General features: G+C 51.0%; 2 protein-coding genes across 2 annotated transcripts; one reads left to right on the forward strand and one right to left on the reverse strand.

The window, feature by feature from the left end:
* Nucleotides 1–1473: 1473 nt before the first annotated feature.
* Nucleotides 1474–9604, forward strand: LOC34624139 (DNA mismatch repair protein MSH2). Its single transcript, XM_026334492.1, has 13 exons — nt 1474–1771; nt 1856–2118; nt 2524–2644; nt 2981–3105; nt 3249–3444; nt 3551–3750; nt 5083–5204; nt 5428–5515; nt 6193–6549; nt 6901–7050; nt 7480–7612; nt 7906–8300; nt 9095–9604. Exons 1-13 carry the CDS (start codon nt 1474–1476, stop codon nt 9602–9604), a joined length of 2958 nt encoding a protein of 985 aa, XP_026190277.1.
* A 104-nt stretch (nt 9605–9708) lies between these two features.
* LOC34624138 lies at nt 9709–12112 on the reverse strand. Its single transcript, XM_026334493.1, has 4 exons — nt 11978–12112; nt 11750–11860; nt 11205–11647; nt 9709–10756 (listed from the first exon to the last, which is right to left on the reverse strand). The coding sequence occupies exons 1-4, from the start codon at nt 12110–12112 to the stop codon at nt 9709–9711; spliced, it is 1737 nt and encodes a 578-aa protein (XP_026190278.1).
* Between the last annotated feature and the right edge of the window lie 1891 nt (nt 12113–14003).

The following is a 14003-nucleotide window of genomic DNA, read 5'->3' on the forward strand; positions in this document are numbered from 1 at the left end:
CTGTTTCCGGTGCGACTGCAGGTGATGCTGCTGCTGCAGGAGGCGTTGTGTGACGAGCGCGTGCTGGTGCGCGTTGCCGCTGGAACTTGCCAAGGTTCTTGGGCAACGCAGTGCGAAGCGTCCCTGCGCTGCCCATGAAGGAGCCCTTTTGCATGCATGTTGGTGGTTGTAGACACAGCACCAACGGCAGCAGGAGAAATGCTAGCGGCGGCAGCGGTTGCTGTCGCGTAGGGCTGGCAGATATGGGGGGTCGCTGTTTTTTAGCATACGCTGTCGAGCGATCACATTCAACGCAGGAGAGGCGCGGCAGGCGATAAGTGGTCCGCGACGGCAATATCCACAAAGTCTAATTCGTGGGATGTTACCGCTCTGTACCCTGGTAGCCTGGAGATCGGCCTCCTCAACACTTCCATCAAAAGGTGGGGGGCTGGCTAGGGGTGATAAGGGTTTGCTTGGGGCCTGGGGTATCTCAAGGCAAAGACGGAAATGCAATGTGGAGCGAGCCAGGCCAAAAGTTTTGGTGCAGTGTTTTTCGCGTTTCTGGCGGCCGGGTAGTGGCGATCGGGCGGGATTCTCCCCATTCGTTTGAGGTATAGAGGAGAGTGAGAGGGGGTGCGCATGGAATAGGATGGGAAAATGGTGCGAGCGAAGCACTGGGGATAGTGGTATACGCAACTTTCCTAGCGGAGCTACACATCGGGTGTCCGTCTCTCTCTTTCTGTCAAAGGAAAAAAAACAACTTGCGCGGAGAGGCACTTTCCACTCCACCCGCAATGCTTTGATTAGAAGCATCGGCTGGGGGGTCTATAAGCCACGAGGGGTGGGGGTGGGGGTGGGCGATGGGGGCAAATTGCAAACATTGAGGCAGCTCAGAAGAACAACTTTAGTGTTGCTGTCGTGCGATGCTTATAAATGGGGACTACTGTTCGCTATGCCATTTGCTAGGTCTTGGACCGCCTAAACATAGTAGAACTCTGATCGAAGTTATTCGGTGTGCAGGGTTCTTCAGGGTGAGAGCCACGCTAGAAGGAAGGGGGAACGCGCCCCGTTGGACTTCACTGAGCATCATTTGTTGCGCGTCACGTCCTATCCTGCATTTCGTTGCTGTCGTTCTGCAGGCTACACTTTCCCTTTAGCAGAGTAGAAAGGACACCTACTTGTGTGGCTCGGCTAGGGAAATTGCATCTACCGCTAGGGCGTCCCGCAAGCGCTGCCCAGTAGAGCTCAAAGCTCGTACTACAGGCTTAAACCAGGGAGCGTCGTAAAGTGTTTCGAGCAGTGTTACACGGCTCCGGTTGTAGGCTCGTGCAAGCTGCCCAGGAAGACACCAGCGCAGGTAGGTTCGGCACCAATCGCGGTTGGTATCTCTGAAGGGAAAGAAGTCAGAGAGCAGCACACTGCAGGAACGAAAAAAGTAATTTCGGCGCTTTCCCCTTCGTTATTTGGCTGCAGTGGGGGCTCACGCATTCACGCATGCGTGGCCCCCCCCACGGCGAATTGCTCTCTCCAAGTAGAGAGAAGCTTATGTCTAAAACACACTGTAATTTCGAGAAGCATGCATTTAAGCATGGCAAAATACCCTTTAACGCATTCAGGAGGCCTAATCTGAATATTCCCTCATTGAAAGAAGACAGCCTTAGTTCACAACCACCCGGTTGTTGGCCTCCCCGTGCTGGGACTGTGTGGAAACACACAAATCCAACTGAGCGCCAGGAGCTCGAAGCCCTGGGGATTCCACTGGCTTATAGGCAGTTTTTTCACAATATCCGAAGCGCGATTCCTTCTTCCTGTTTGACTGGTGCATACACATACGTATATACGTATACATATAGCAAAGGTTTTCCCTGTGTGTAAGCGAGCATTCGCTCATACACTGCGTACCGCCTCGTACGTTCCATGCAGTCCCTCACCCCCTCCTCAGATTCGCCTTTCGCGGCGCAAGATGATTCGACAAGCTGCAATGAGGCGGTCTTGTGCGCCGTTAATGCACGACCTCAGCCATCAGGTTCTGGCCTTCGCGTGGGACTGGCAGTCTTCGACCCTCGCCGCCCCTCCCTCCACGTCGTTGAGCTTTCCAGTGACAGCCACTTGACGTCCATCGAGGCTATCCTCATGCAGGTAGCTCGAAACGCAATGCGCGGGGAAAGGGCGTACACGGCAGGGCACCCGTAGGCACTCTCCCGTGTATGCCCTTTACCGCATCGCCTGACGTGCTTCTCTGATCCTTTCGCAGAGCTGAACGACGCTCTGCATGGGGAGAGGGAAGAGAATCTGCTTAGGAGGGGTGGAAGGGGGGGGGATGGTCAGGCGAGGCAGAGGGTGCACATACATACAGCGGAGAGTCCATAGAATGCGCAGCCCCTCCTACAGGCTGTCGCTGCGTCTGGTGCGAGTAACAACTACTGCCAATGCTTTGGGGAGAAACTCCGAGCACACCTGCAAACAAACCCTCTAAAGGCTGCTGTTTTAGGCCTCCCGGCATGAAGCTGTGCATAGTGCTGTGCTGGAAATGTCTCCGTGCAGGTTGGTGCCGTCTCTGTTTTGGTGCCTTCGGGAGACACTGCCCCTTGGCAAAGGCGTCTGCCGTACGTTGTGCATGCAGTAGGGGCTGAGCTGCTCGAGGCGAAGCGGACGCTGTTTTCAAGTAAGGTGTTTCCGCTGGCTCTGCAGCACGCTGCAGATTTCCGCTCTGCTGCTGTTATGGCTGGCTCCCTTCTGTCCTTCCCTGCCTCCTTTTCTGCATCTTCTCTTCGCCCCGCTGCCACGTCGGGATTTCTTCTGGCGATAGCAGCAGGCTTTCCCCCCAGAAGGAATCATGGCAGGCATCGTACAGAGGATACATGTGATATATATATATATATATATATATATATATATATATATGTATTCATGTATGCGTGTGTGTGTGTGTGCATGTGTGTGTGTGCGTATGTATGCCTGCCTATACCTACCAACCTACCTATCTGTATATTTATTTTAGCGGCTACTTTGAATCAGGATCTCGCCTTTTTGATGCCTTCTGCGGCTCTGAAGCCTGCGGCTGCCAGGGAGTTGCGCTTGGAAACGGCGTGTTCCGCCCTTGCTGCCCTCATCTCGTACTGGAGTGTGAGCCTTTCGACGAGATCTCGGGAAGAAAGCTCTCTGCACCGTGTGTGCCTGCAAGTGGCTAGCTGCCGCTGCCATGCCCTGCTGCAGGCATGAGGAGGATCTCCATGATGCTTGTCGGATGCGCATTGTGGTGCATGCAGCTGGCGTCCGATGAGACCCTCTGTCACGCATGCAGTCTCGACACATATCCCGTGGCGTCTTTCCTCAATCTGGATGCCGCTGCTGCGGCAGCCTTGCACCTCCTGCCGCAGCAGCAGCAGCAGCTGCTGCAGCCCCGCATCCTCCCGTGCAACTCGAAGTATGGGGAGGCGCATGCAGCGGCCAAAGATAAACTGAGTGCGTCTGAGAGCTCACCGCTTCCCCTCCCTCCTAGCCACATCGCAAGCTAGCCGTTTCGCCCCTGCAGACTCCCCGCCTCGAGACTCTTCCCTTTGTGCTGCAGGCGCTGCGGCAGCAGCTTCTGCAGCAGCGGCAGCAGCTGCAAGCAATGGAGGTCTCTGCGCTATGTCTGTGTTCGGGCTTTTCTCGCGACGCTGCTGCTCTTCTCTGGGAGCTCGACGGCTGCACTTATTCATTTCACAGCCCCTGGTAGATGCAGACGCTATTCGAAAGAGGCACGATATTGTCGAGGCCTTCATGCAGGCAAGGAAGGAGAAGACGCAAACTTCTTTTTGAAAGCCTCCCTCCCCCCTTATCCCGACACACATACACATACATACATACAGTTATACATACATATACATATATATACATACATATATATACATACATGTATATACATACAGTCATATATACATATATATACATACATACATTTATACATGCATATATATATACATACATACAGTTATACATACATATATATACATACATACAGTTATACATACATATATATACATACAGTTATACATACATATATATACATACATACAGTTATACATACATATATATACATACAGTTATACATACATATATATATACATACATACAGTTATACACACATATACATACATACATACAGTTATACATACATATATATACATACAGTTATACATACATATATATATACATACAGTCATACATACATATATATACATACATACAGTTATACATACATATATATACATACATACAGTTATACATACATATATATACATACAGTTATACATACATATATATACATACATACAGTTATACATACATATATATATACATACATACAGTTATACATACATATATATACATACAGTCATACATACATATATATACATACATACAGTCATACATACATATATATACATACATACAGTTATACATACATATATATACATACATACAGTTATACATACATATATATACATACATACAGTTATACATACATATACATACATACAGTTATACATACACATATATACATACAGTTATACACACATATACATACATACATACAGTTATACATGCATATATATACATACAGTTATACATACATATATATATACATACAGTCATACATACATATATATACATACATACAGTTATACATACATATATATACATACATACAGTTATACATACATACATATACATACAGTTATACATACATATATATACATACATACAGTTATACATACATATATATATATATACATACAGTTATACATACATATATATACATACATACAGTTATACATACATATATATACATATATACGTACACATATACACCGAACACCCCAGAAGGCCACCATAACGACCTTGCCAACGCCTGCCCTTCCCTCTCTTTCCCCCTTCTTCTCTTTCTCTCTCTATCTCTCTCTATCTCTGTCTGATGCCCCTCTTCACCTCCCTCCTCCGTGTTGGATTTCTTTGGGGAAGGCTTCAAGAGCTGCGAGAGATTCGCTCGCCTCCTCTCGGAACTGCATGCAACTAGAACTTTTAGAGCGCACTCCACAAGTGGCGGTGTGTGCAACGCAGGAAGTCTTCCGTCGTGATGTCTTCCAGCGTCATTTCAAGCACGTTGCAGAGTTAGACAGGCTGTCAACAAAGCTTCACAGGATCCACGCGGCTGTCCAGGCAGCCAAGGAAGGCGCCTCAACGTGCGATTGCCGATCTGTTAGCTGCTGCTCCCTCCTGATGCTCCCCGCAGGCTGTTTTCTTGCTTTGTTCTCGTCTTCCTTGCTTGCTTGTGTCACGCTCTAAGGCTGCTGGTGCAGGAAGACGGCGAAGGAAACGCATGCGCGGTGTGCTTTTTACGGGGGTGTCTTGCGAAACGGACGTTTTGGGGCTGCATGCTTCTGCGTGTTGATGCGACGAACGCAGAAAGCCGCCCTCCTCCGCGCGTCTAGGCGTTGGCGTTGAGGATCTCGTAAAGCTGTATGATTGTGTTGTCGAATGCAACAGCCTTCTCGTGAGTCCTCCTACCGTCTTCGCTGTCTTTTGGCCTAGTTGCGTATAGTTCCTCTGTGTGGTGCCCCTTAGCCTCTCTTGCTTGCAACGCTCATTGGCTCTTTCTCGCGCTGTTTTCTTTTCTCGCGTTTTCCAATCGTGGCCTAAGCCTCCGTTCTCTCTCTATATATACATATATATGCCTCATATCGCTGTGTGTCTCCTTCCTGTTTCGACACTATCCCTTCATTTCCTGTATTTGTGCTCCTCTTCTTCGCTAGCATTTTTCTTCCAGCAATTAGCTCCTTCTGGTGCATCCTTTCCGGCGTGCATATATGTATGTATTTAGTGCATGCAGGTGTGTATGTTATGTGTGATCTATGCATGTGCAGTGCTTACGTCTGGGTATGTGTTGTGTTCATCTGTATGTATGTCTGTATGAATGTATTTCTCTATGTGAAAGTAATTCACGTCCGTACTGCCTCTAGGTAATGTATGCATGTGTGTATGCGTCTATGGTGTTCATGTATAACCTTTATGTGTATGTGAAAGTGTGTGTATATCAATGTGAGTATGACCTATGTATAAATATACATGTGCGTGTATATGTGTGCATGCGTGTTTGCCTGGTAACTATGCGGCTTACAAACAAGGCTCAACCGGCGTATTGGGGTGTTGCTGCCTCTCTGTGCGTTTCAGGGGCCTTTAGGATCGTATGCAGGTCCTTGCGCTGCCACAGTGCGCACTGAGATTCACGACAAGTTGCATGCCATCGTGTGCGCCTTTGCGCCATTCATTCAGCTCGTTGAGCACTCGATCGATCTCGAGGAGGCGAAGAAGGGCAGCTACATCATCTCCCAGCGGTTTGATCCAAGAATGGGGGAGGCTTTGAAGCGACGTGATGCCCTCCTTTGCAAGCTGCAGGCGGAGAGGCAGGCAGCGGAGGAGCTTCTTGATCTTCCCAGAAGGCGGGAGGGGGATGCAGTGAAGTTGATTGAGGATCCCACCTTAGGCTTTGCTCTGCGCGTGGTCAAGAGAGATCAGCCTGCCGTCCTGGTACTTTTCTGAGGGCGGGGGAAGCAACAAGAGGGGTGGGGGGAAGAAGCTAGCTTGCTAGTCTGTTTTCTGGTGCAACTCCAGCAGCGCACACTCACGGCGCTTCGAGATCACGCTTCTCAGCAGATAGTTCCTTTGTGCTGCAACGCTTCGAGGTGTTGCGGTGTCTCTCCAGTGCATGCGTGTGTCTTGAGGGCAGGCTTCAGAGAGCGCTATCTGCCACCTTGCAAACATGCAAGATACCAACAATATGCACATCAAGACGTGAATTTATTTTGACTTGGGTAGAAGCACCTGGGGATGCCTCTGACAACGCTGCGGGTAATTTTTCTGTCTGGCGTGTGCTGACAGGGCCGTAAGAAGGAATTTCAGCAAGTGCGTCTAAACAAGAATGAGATGCTCTTCACAACGAATCGCGTGAAGCTCCTCGCGGCCAAGCACAGAGAAGTGTGCGAGGAGTATCAGCAGTTGCAGAGTACTCTCGTGGAAAAAGCTACGCAGGTGGGATGCCGCTGAGCCGTAAAGCCCGTTTCTGAGCCTTCCGCGTGTTTGCTTGCGGCTATGCATGCATGCGGGTGCGTTAGTCGACGCATCGCTGTATAGCCTCTCTTTTCGCTTAGATGTGACAGCTCTTGCTGCCCTTTGCCTGCGTGGCCTCGACAACTGCAGCACCAGCAACAGCATCAAAACTGCAACAACACCTGCAACAACAACACCACTTGCAACAACAACGGCAACACCACTTGCAACAACAACAACACTTGCAGCAATAACAACAACAACACCTGCAAAAACAACAGCCAGCCAGCAACGCGTGCAGCAGCTTCTAGCCCTGCATCTGCTCGTTTTTAAATGCTTTTTCTATGAGCGCTTTGGCCAAGTGCGCACTGCACCTTTTTCGTGGCGTGTGGGGCGGTTTGTTGTTGGCAGGTGGCAGCGACGTACTGGCCGTTGACAGAGCAGCTTGCCGAGTTGCTGGGAACCATCGACGTCTTAGGGGCCTTTGCTGCAGTAGCACTTAATGCCCCTGCGGTCTACGTGAGACCGCGCATAGAGCCTGAGGGTGAATTTCTCGTGCCTTGCCGCTATTCTAGCTGCGGATGCTGCTACTGCCTCCGAGGGCAGACTCGACGATCTAGAGAGTTTCCTTTTTCTGCGGGTTTGCGTGCTTTTGCTTCGTCTGTCTTTTCCTCCCTGCGCCATCCTCTCCCGCGGGAGGGAGAAAAAAGGGGGTCAAGACTGCCTGCTCACGCCATGAGCGCCTCTAGGGCTGTCTCTCACTCGCGCCCACAGCGCGGCAGCTCCTGAACGCTAAGCGTTGAACGTTGAAGGCTTTCTTATGATGCGCTGCTGCAGGCAGCGAGCTGCGGCTGGAGGCGTGTCGACACGCACTGCTGGAGGTGCAGGGTGTGCAGCAGTCTTCGGTGATTGCGAATTCATGCATCATGAACGCAGAGAATGCGCGTTTGCACGTCATCACCGGACCAAACATGGGGGGCAAGAGCACATACATTCGCCAAGTGGCGCTGTGTGTCTTCCTTGCCCAGATGGGGAGCTTTGTCCCCTGTGTGTCTTGCACGCTTCCAGTGTTCAAGCAAATTATGTGCCGCGTTGGCGCCTCCGATCTGCAGCTTCGGGGAGTCAGCACGTTCCTCGCAGAGATGGTAGAAGCCAGCGCTATTCTCAGGACTGCAGGACCTCAAAGTTTGGTGATCGTTGATGAGCTGGGCAGAGGCACGTCCACCTATGAGGTCAGAAAACACATGGGGTTCTGCCGATACACAGCTGTTGTTGTTGTTGCTACTATTTGCGTTGTGTCTTTGCTATGAGCGTTACTGCTCGTGTTATTGTTTTTCTTGGCGTCGTTTCTCGTGTTACTGTAATTGTTCTCGTGTTACTGTAATTGTCCCTCGTATTACTGTTACTGTTTCTCTTGTTACTGTAATTGTTTCTCGTGTTACTGTAATTGTTTCTCATGTTGCTGTAATTGTTTCTCGTGTTACGGTAATTGTTTCTCGTGTAGCTGTTATTGTTTCTCGTGTTACTGTTTTTTCTCTTGTTACTGTAATTGTTTCTCGTGTTACTGTAATTGTTTCTCTTGTTACTGTTGTTGTTTCTCTTGTTGCCGTTATTGTTTCTCGTGTTACTGTAATTGTTTCTCTTGTTTCCGTTATTGTTTCTCATGTTGCTGTAATTGTTTCTCGTGTTACGGTAATTGTTTCTCTTACCGTTGTTTCTCATGTTGCTGTTATTGTTTCTCATGTTGCTGTTCCTCTTCCTGTTTGTTTCTCTTGTTGCTGCGTTTGTGTTTCTCGTGGTGGCGTTGCCGCATCTGCACTGGTTTCCCCTTGGGACTGAGTCTTCAGAGCGCATGCATGCGCTAGAAGACCTGCGGCCGGCGCACTGTTTTGCGCGCATGCGCGCACGTTGTGAAACTCGGGGAGGTTGTTGGGAAGGCATGTGAAGGCTTTGTCGTTTGTGTGGAGCGCCTACGCGGCTTTGCTGTAAGCTCGTGGACATGGCACTGCCTTGTGTTGCTGCTTAGGGGTTTGGCCTTGCGTGGGGGATAGCGAAGGACCTGGTGGAACGCGCGCGCTGTTTCACGCTCTTTGCGACGCATTTTCTGGAACTGTCGGCGCTGGAGGGGGCGGTGCAAGGCGTCCGAAACTATCATGTGAAGGCGGCAGTGTGCAAGGAGAAGCAGCGGATTACCTTCTTGTACAACCTGCAAGAAGGCCACGCTGATCAGTCTTACGGCATTCACGTTGCCCAGTTCGCCGGACTGCCAGATGCCATTACGCAGAGAGCTGTGACCATGAGTCAGCAGCTCGAGGCTGCCGAGAAAAGAGAAAAGCGGAGGAGCGTGGGGGCTCTTGTGGGAGCCGACGCGGGCAGAGACTGCGCTCTTAAGAAGCTCAAGGGCCTCGTGACAAGCGCTTTCGCTGCAGAGACACCCGAAGTGTTTTCGGAAACAGTTCGAAAAGAGGCCTCCGACATCCGAAACTGCCTTCGCGAGCTCGAGCACTATGCGCAAACGCAAGTGGCATCGGCATAGCAGGCGGTGGGAAAGGGGAGGGGTGGGGTGGGAAGACTGGCGGCAGACACGGCTGCCTGTGGGAAACAACACAGCAGTGGCCTCTTGAAGCATTGTCAAAGGGTCTAAGGCTGCAAGGCAGGGCGTTTTCTTTTCTTTTTTGAAGGGCAGGTGGCAGCTGGAGGCAGCTTCTCTGCACGTGCCGTCACGGCAGGAACGGTAGGCGCAGATGGGGATGCATCATCTGACAACAGGATCTCCTGCAGCGTCTGGGGCTGCTTTACCGCCCTTCCTTGTTGCGCTTGTAGCAATCGCCGCTGTACCGGCTGCAGCGAATGAGCCTTACGCTTCTTTGCAACGATCCCTGTTCCTTTTTTGTGGGTGTGCGTTTCCCCCGCGGCTGGCCGTTGGGAAGCCTCTGAGCCGCTGAACTGCTCCGCTGGTTTTAGCTCCGCGCAAGCTGCGGCTGCTGCTGCTGCAGAGCCTGCTGTCGATGTAAACGTTAGCAGTGCATGTGGCCTATCAGTGTGCGTACGTAATTTAGTAGCCTCCGCGGGGCGCTTGGGAATTGCCATCGATGCATCGGCTTGCTGCTGCTGCTGCGCTGCACGATGCCTGTTGAGGGTGGCCGCTTCCGCCAGCCTCGTCCTTCCGTACGTTGCTGGAGGAGGTAGGACGCGCGTCTCTGTTTCCGTCGCCTTAGTTCCTTCACCCTTGGAGTACTCTTCTTCCGCTTTGTTTTCGAAATCTTCTTCGTCTTCCGTCCTTAGGACGTTCGTCAGAGAATCACCGGGCGACTCCGAGAGACGCGCGGAAGTCTTGGGTGCCGTCTTTGCAACTTCTGCTGTCTTGACACGGCAAACGAGACATGGGGGAGGCAGCAGCCGATCGGGAGTGTCTGCTTCCCGTGGACTCTTGGCTAGCTCGTTCAGCTTCTCAAAGGTTGCGTCTGTAGGAGCTGTTTGCAACTCGAGAGCTGCTGAAGACTCGCCACTCTCCGGCGGAACTAGCAGCGCTGGCAAAAAAGTCCCCTGTAGGTGTGTTGGAGCCCGGGGAGTAAGGCCGGGGGGCAGGGTAATCGTTAGACGACTCGTGTGCAGAATTTCACAGGCGGCAATGCAAGTGAACGCTCTCAGCGCCACCAGGTCTTTGGCGTGCAAAGAGACACGTAGCCTGAAAATGAAGTCGTGAAAAGCGGGGCGTTGGGGGGGCAATGCACATAAAAAAATGAAAAATTCGGCGGAAAACTAGCGGAGGATTAGGCTCAAGGGGTTTAGGAAGCAGCAGCTCTCACAATTCGTAGGGCGCTTCACGCCAACAGCATCCTGAAACATGAGAAATGAAGACTGGATAAGCCAAGCCCCTGGAGATGAAAAATATTTCACATACAAAGCGCACCATGGGGATAGGAGAGTTCGAGGTGGTCATTGAACAGAACTGACATCGAAGGCATAGGGGTTCACTGTGGGAAGGCGCGAGAGTGAAGACGAAGCTGGAGGATCATTTACCATGAACAAATCGGCAGAGGGCCTTATCAGGCAGCTTGTAGCCATGCTGTAATAGCCTGAAGTACTGCAGGCTTGGCCAGAAGCAGGATTTCGGGAGTCAGTTATTGCTGCACCAGAAGGTCTTGAAGTCTTCAGCTGCTTTCAGAGGGGAGCTCCTGAACGGTTCTTCCTGTTGGCTTTGTAGCGTGGCCGGCGCTGCGAGGCGGGGAAGGCAGTAAACCCCTCTGCCCCTTTCTTCATGTTTTCTTAGCGGTAGCACCCTATAGACAAATGGCATTAAGCGCACTTGCCCGTGAACCTTGATACCCCCTTTTGCCGGTAAAACATTTACAGTGGAAACGCGAACGCCGAAACTGAAAGCCGGGCAGTTCACGTAGCTGCGCGTGTGCAGCTCGCCAGGATCCTGTGCGAGGACGCATGAGTCTAGCATATGCTGCCTGCTATTGCCACTGTGAATCCATTCGCCATCTTGCAACAGGCGGTAACGAAGGATCGAAGAAAGCAGGCAGGCTAGCTGGGGCTTTTCAATTTCTTGCACAGCCAACTCCCTGCAGTGCTGTGGGCACAAGAAACAGCCGTGCGTTTTCACTCATTAACAAAACGGTTCTGAATGTACCTCGAGACGCCCCATGCAAGTTCCACAACTCGCACGAAGCACTGCAGCTGCTGCTTGGCACGCTTTAAGACCTCTAGGTCCTTTTTCAGATATAAGAATTAGAGCAGAGGAGCCAGGAAATGGGCAGGCAGCTGCGCGATTTTTCGCTTGCATCTGTCCAGTGAATGTAGACGGCCATATTGCTAATAGACGATTCCAATAAGGCGCAGCTTACGGTGAACACGCGCGCAACCTGTGTTGCATCTCGAAGGTAAATCGGGAGCTTAGGGCTGAGTAGGGCTCAACTTGAAACCCTCTATTGTGCTGTGAGGAAGTGGACTTTGCTGTCGCCATACCGGCCGATGTGAGTGAAAGTCGTGTATCGAAACGTGGTCGTGGATGGGAAGGTATACGAGAAATCCGCATCATAATAAGCCCCCCTTGGCACCTCAATGGCAGGGGGTGGTGCTAGTGAAATGAAGGGAAACCGTCAAAAGCCCGCACACAGCGAAAACTGGGAAAATATTGCACCTGGTAGCCTGCCCAGGTCTTGCTTGGATACGGGAAGTAGGGGCATCTGTTGGGTGATTGTGCGAGCAGCAGACTGAGCGAGAGGTAGGGAATGCGACTGCTGAATTCTTCTTTCTGCAGTGCAGTACTCGCGGCCTTTCCCCTGAACATAAAACAATGTCCATGGCCGCCTGGGGCCAGAAGCCCCCATGGATTCCATGGGCAAAACACACGCTTGGGAAGATTGAATCGAAAACCGCGATACACCACTAATGAGAAAATGTTAGGCGGTGTGTTTCGAACACAAGTTCAAATTATGTAAGTCTTTTCGCGCTGTTTCCAGGCATACTGTTTGGAAGGTAGAAGCGCTTCTCTCTGGGGTGTACAAGCAGCTCTTGAAGTGATACATGAGACGGTTTCACATGATAAAAAGCTGCGCCGCTGGAAAATTCCAGCGGAGAACACTGCATTGCCCCGCTCCCCAAGCACACACAACGTGTTCTGTTAGCGTGAATGAATGATTATTATGGACAAGAAATGACAAATCTACGAAAGGCAGTGCTGGAGTTGCACTTTAAGAGCACCCAGCGATACGAAAACAAAAATATATAGTTTGTTGTCCCTTTCTCCCTCATAAGACAATTTTTCCAAAATATCGAAGGAACGAGCTGCGGCTTCGTCAAAGTGGGTTAACATAGGGGGTCGAAGGAGCATGACAGCCTACTCCTCTTTTGCCGATGAGACCCATGGAAAGACACTTCTTAAGAGTCGGGTTGTCTGATTTAAGAATTTCTAAATACCTTAAGCGCCACCCAGTTCCAGTACACGAAGAGGGCAGAGGTGCCGAACCCAATTGGCAAGAAGACGCAGTAATTCCAGTCTTCCTTTATAGCATCGAGCCACCAGATGCCCAAGTTCGGCATCAGCTTCGAAATACACATTGCATAGAGCTGGACAGCTACGAAAACGGCGGCAAGAAATATCATACTGCAGCCAGTTGCTATCGTCAAGCCCGGGTCGCCTGCTGGCGTCCTCCACTCGAGTTTGTCCTCAAGCGTGTCGGCATTAGACACGCGTTGAGGAGCGTCAAGTGACGGCTCCAAGTGGGAAATCCAGGGGAGGAGGAGAGACAGCCTCATGCGGCCGCTGCCCGTGGTACACGTGTTAGATCTACAATGCCGAGGACTCCAGTCAGATGCTCGACTATCGGAGTCAGTGCTGTTTTCTCTCTCGCTGGACGAAAGAAAGGCCATTCTAAGAGTGCCCCTTCTTGGGGTTAATGTGCACTGATGCCTGCAATCCCTGTAGGGGAGGGAAACGGGAGAGAAAGGCTGCGGTACAGGAAAGGGACGCTTGAACTGCACCAGAAGCCTGCTCCTCCGTCCTACTATGGGTCAAGAAAGGCACAGCATTCGAATCCGCTGTCAGGGTTTCCTCTAGGCAACATACGGGAAGTTGCTTCAATCCAATCAGCAAGCGAGCAGTGCCATGTTGCTGTTACGGCCGATGCGGTCTCCCACCTGTACCGTGAAATTCGCCAGCCCTAAATCTGCGCACAAGTTATGCCAGAAGACCTCATGAGGTACAAGGAGCCAGCGCTCACCACAGCGCAATGACTGACTGGTTTGGTCTAGGCCATACGAATGCGCGCTGTGGATGCAGCACAAGCAAGCGCATACAAGGGAACCCGTTCCGCGAAAATCACAAACACTATATATTTAAATCGGCCGTAGGTTCTAAAAGTGCGTCGGAGCTGGTTTCTAGCAGAAGGGATACAGGGGGGCCCTGGGCAGAGTGCTAAGGTTTC

Source organism: Cyclospora cayetanensis, unplaced genomic scaffold (assembly GCF_002999335.1).
Source record: "Cyclospora cayetanensis isolate NF1_C8 unplaced genomic scaffold, CcayRef3 CcayRef3_contig_43, whole genome shotgun sequence".
NCBI lineage: Eukaryota > Apicomplexa > Conoidasida > Eucoccidiorida > Eimeriidae > Cyclospora > Cyclospora cayetanensis.

Excerpts from the sequence above, each read along its gene's own strand:
- LOC34624139 (XM_026334492.1), top strand. The coding sequence starts at position 1,474 with ATGCGTGGCCCCCCCCACGGCGAATTGCTCTCTCCAAGTAGAGAGAAG. Across the intron at positions 2,119-2,523 it reads TCGAGGCTATCCTCATGCAG|GTTGGTGCCGTCTCTGTTTT; the intron begins GTAGCTCGAAAC and ends GTCTCCGTGCAG. Across the intron at positions 3,751-5,082 it reads TTGTCGAGGCCTTCATGCAG|GAAGTCTTCCGTCGTGATGT; the intron begins GCAAGGAAGGAG and ends TGTGCAACGCAG.
- LOC34624138 (XM_026334493.1), bottom strand. The coding sequence starts at position 12,112 with ATGCGGATTTCTCGTATACCTTCCCATCCACGACCACGTTTCGATACA. Across the intron at positions 11,648-11,749 it reads CGTGCCAAGCAGCAGCTGCA|CACTGCAGGGAGTTGGCTGT; the intron begins GTGCTTCGTGCG and ends TTGTGCCCACAG. Across the intron at positions 10,757-11,204 it reads GAAGACTTCAAGACCTTCTG|GCTACGTGTCTCTTTGCACG; the intron begins GTGCAGCAATAA and ends CTTCATTTTCAG.